Source organism: Gavialis gangeticus, unplaced genomic scaffold (genome assembly GCF_001723915.1).
Source record: "Gavialis gangeticus isolate Ggan-Ray unplaced genomic scaffold, GavGan_comp1, whole genome shotgun sequence".
NCBI classification, from domain to species: domain Eukaryota; kingdom Metazoa; phylum Chordata; order Crocodylia; family Gavialidae; genus Gavialis; species Gavialis gangeticus.
Genome location: NW_017728992.1, coordinates 78,822,326 through 78,826,634, shown reverse-complemented (window position 1 = coordinate 78,826,634; position 4,309 = coordinate 78,822,326). Strand labels below are relative to the sequence as shown.

Sequence of the window (4,309 nt, the reverse complement as noted above, 5' to 3'; positions counted from 1 at the left end):
CCCCCCCCCCCCCCCCGCTCCTGTTGGGGCCATTTCATTCTGTCCCCACCAAGCTAACCGAAAACATCAGCACCCCAGTATCCCAGCATGCACCACCCCCAGCACTCCTCCCCTGCCCTGCCCCCTAACCAGCCTCCGTGCTGGAGCCTGGGCCCGGGCCTCACCGAGCTTCCGGATGAGCGGGGACAGCTCCATGCCCCGCGTCACCCGCCACCCGCCCGCGATTCAACCGCCGCGCCGAGCCCGCCCCCAGCGTGCTCCGCCCAGCTGGACCGGGCTGGGAAGCGGCGGGCCTCGCGCGAAGGACGCTGGGAACTGCAGTCCAAGCCACCCCGCCAAGTTGGACACGGAGAGACGGTAATACAAGCTGCACAGCCCCGTGGGAGCTGTAGACGCCGGAAGTACTTTGCAGCTGAGCTTCCCGCAGGGGGAGGGTATGAGAAGGTTTCTGGCCGAGTGGCGTCATAATGGACCTGGGACCTGCCTCTTCCCACCAGGCTGGAGGCGGGCGCTTGAGCAGGGGTTGCCCTTCCTGCGAAAGGGGAAGTCCGTGCCCCCCAAAATAAAGCAATTGCAAAAATGAGGCGAACGGTGTTTTCTCCTAAGGTTTTGGCTCGTGTCCCTTCTTCGGAGGAGTGGGAAGGGGAGTGCAGTGCTGCACCCAAATTTGGCTGCTGTGTTGAGTGTTGCCAGGTGTACAATAATTATTGTACTTGTATGATCATACATCCCAGGGTTGAAATGATTAATCATAGTAAAAGTGTTCAGAAGGTACGATCATTTTTGAGGCAGCGAATCGATGCAACATATGCAACATCTGAGTGTCTGGGGAGTCTTAATTGACTTTAGGGCTTTTTTTGTGTGTGAAAATCTTTACTAAAAAAAAGGCTTGAAAAAATGTTTATAAAAAAAAAAGCCCAAAATGTTCCAGGTCTAATTAGCCAAATTAGTTCCAAATCCTCTCGACTGAACAAAATCACACAAACACCATATGTGGTGCTACAATCAGTAAGTATCCTCCACCCCAGGCTTTTTAGCCTGGAGCTTCAGATGCTCCCAAATCCATTGGCAGGCATCATCCATGCAGACCCAAGCCCAGAGGTCTTGGGGTTCGCGTGCTCCCACGTTTCACTTGCCCTTAGCTGGTGGCCACAGGAGCAAGCTAAGGAGAAATCATCATTTGCATAAAGTAGGCATGTAGCTAAGATCCTCCCACCAGAAGCTGGCTCCTGGGAGGCTGCTGCAGACTCATCGCATGTCCTACAATGTATTGGACAGGGGTGCTCCACTTCACAGTGCCTTTCAAGTCCACTTCAGTCAGATTAACAGACCAGTGCATCAACCCTACTTGATCTTAGCCCACAAGAACTGCCTTTTGACTTCCAGGCTTGCCTCCATACTTTCTTATGATTAATAAGAAATGTTTCAGCTTTGATGACCTAGTTCTCACACACTCCCTGGCGACTTACAATGAACAATATAAAGTAAACAAGAAAAAGACTTGTTTCCATACTTATTTGCATATGTTTTCAGTGCATGATCGTTTTTCAGCAAATAACGATAATTTTGAGCTTCCAATAGGATAATTTCATATTTAAGACCTGGCAACGCTACTCCAGCAGGAATGAGGGAGTTACCCCTGGGAAAGTCTCTCTCCTGCTTCACAGCCCTTCAGGCTGCTTCTAGTTCTAGCTCAAAACCTTAACTTGGGTCTGGTCATATGAAGAAACACCTGGCAGGGAAATCCTGGACGCACCTGTGCAGCACTCAAGAAGGGTTAGGTTTTCTTTTCAGAATCAGAGACTATGATTTGCAACTATGCTGACCCCAGCAGCCTTACCTGAAGGCCTCAGAGAGCTGCAGCCATGACAGCTGTAGCTGGGAGCCTGGCTGGCAGCTGGAGCATGGCTCTGGTAGGTCAGGCCCCAGTTTTGGGTGGCATATACGCCGCCCCATCTTTTTCGGCATGAGTGTTTTTTAACCTGGGATCTCTGGTAGCAGCACAGGGAACACTTGCTTGTGAGGTGTGTGGCACCACATACCACACATCCACGCTCATCTGGACGCAGCCAATGTTGTTTAGCAAATGAGTGTACCTTTCAGGAAATCTCTTTGTTTCTTCTTGGATCCGAAAATCGATGATATAGTGGTAGGCCCCTAGCATATTTAGACAAGCTTTTGGTTCTGTTTAACTGGAGAAAATCATATAATGATGTGCCACACCAGCTGCACATTCGCCCCTGTTCCCCTGCCCTTTTCAACACCCATGCACCTGTGCAAGCTTTTTTTCCCCCACTATGGGAAGAGGTAGAAACCTTGTAACAGCACAGATTCCTGGATGGTAACATGATTCTCAAAGCCCAGTGTTAAAGGAGGAGGGGGTAGGGAGGAAGTAATCTTAATAAAATAGACAATGACAAGTCAACAAGACTGCTTATTACAAAATTAGCATCCACCCATGGATTTGCACTGAAAAAAAAGTAATGCATGTGAATTAAATATAGTTATTTCCGTGAAAACAGGAGAATCACATAACTTCCCAGTTTGCCATTCACTTTTTGAACACAAGCCTCTACCTTACAAGGACACTCCTTAGAGTACTATCCTACAGAGTGAAAATAATCTGCAGTTATAAGTCTGGTCACCCTTTCAACAACCACTCACTGGCAATCCATAGACATGCACAAGCAATTACCAAGCTGCTGCAAACTGTAGCTAGCCTCCTAGTGTTTTGGCATTATTTAGGCCTTTTCTCGATTGCCACAGTAACCCATGTGAGTGACTGCCCTACTTCTGCCCACAAAAATTGGGTTCTACAAAAATGGGACACAGGTTTTACACAAACTGTGAAATGCATCTTACCATGTATATATATATTACCCTTAACCCAAGGCTGGGAAAGTCCTATGGAGAATTTCAAACTGAGGAAAAGACAACATTTTATGTTACCAACATTAATGAGGCGGCTACTATTTGAACAATAAAGCTGCATCCAGATAAGCACAGACTATTGGTTCCCCAGGGACAACTAACAGTGGGACACCTTGTGCTGCTGCAAGTTATCCCATGCCACATACCCTTTGGAACACGGCAGATTACCTCAAGTGGGGTAGGGGTAGGGTTACCATACGTTCGAGTTTTCCTGGACATGTCCTGTTTTTGGCCCCCTGTCCTCATGTCCAGGTGGGTTTTTAAAATGCGAGACAATTTCTGGGGTTTTGTTCTGCCTCTGCTTTTCCCAGGCACAAGCAGCTTGGATGCTTGGGCCTGGGAACAGCGGGCAGGGTGATTGGCTGTCAGGGGCCATGTCCTCTGCACACGGGCTACGGCAAGTGTGTGTGTATGCACAGAGCAGCATGGGCAGCAGGGCTGGGGTGAACAGTTGGCTGTGAGTTGGGAGTGAGGGGCACTGGCAGGGCTCTGGGTCAGGAGTGAGGGGCACCATCAGCACTGGAGGGGGCAGGGCTGCAGGTCAGGAGTGAGGGGCACCAACAGAGCTGGGGGCAGGGGCTGCAGGTCTTTAGTTGGCACTGGCAGGGCTTGGCAACAGCAGCTTAGGCGTGAGGGGCAAAGGCAGGGCACAGGTCTATCACTGCCCACCCATCAACCTGCAGCACCTGGATAGAGATCACCCAGTTACCCTTATATGTGTGTGTGTGTGAGTGTATGAGTGTGTGTTTGTGTGGGGGAATCAACAGTTTCTTGTACCTATTTTTAGTTTTTGTATTTGTTTTATGCTTCTGTGTTTGTGTAGTTGCACCCCTGTCTAATAAACTGATATTGCTGACCCCGAGCATTGGTCTTGCTTGTCAAGTCAACATCTGGATGTGGCCCAAGTGGTTGTCCTTTCTTCTCTCTCATTCCCCATAGCTGACACATCATAGAACAAGGATGCCAGCATCGTCTGAATGTCTGTCTACACTGCATTGGAGAAAAAGAAGCTCAAGAGGTGATTTGATGAATACGATGCCTCTGTCCTGCAGCCCTCTGCTTCTGCTATTTCTGTATTTTCATTACAGCAACCCAGGAAAAGGTCCTTCTCTCAATATTCCATGACATAACACATTAAAGAGAACAATGGACATTGGTATTCTTTACCTCCCTTTTGTGTAAGGGACAGGCTGTTCTATCAAAATCCCACTGCCCAAGATTCAGAGAATGGTTATGACCCCTCTGCCCTCAAGACACAAATTAATGACCTGGAAAATCCAAACTTGTCTACTTAAAACCCCTTGGTTTTAAAGTTTTTAACTATGTACAGTGTTATTTTTGTTCATTATTTTTTATTGCTCAATCCTTACATGAAACA

At 48.3% G+C, this 4,309-nt stretch overlaps 1 protein-coding gene across 2 annotated transcripts in view; it reads right to left on the bottom strand.

The window, feature by feature from the left end:
* Positions 1-259, bottom strand: part of RTTN (rotatin) — a 181,680-nt gene extending 181,421 nt beyond the window's left edge. For both annotated transcript variants that reach the window (XM_019524619.1, XM_019524626.1), the window contains exon 1: positions 165-259. In XM_019524619.1, the coding sequence (XP_019380164.1) occupies positions 165-195 (31 nt within the window). In that variant the 5' untranslated portion in view covers positions 196-259. The remainder of the gene's footprint in view (positions 1-164) is intronic.
* Between the last annotated feature and the right edge of the window lie 4,050 nt (positions 260-4,309).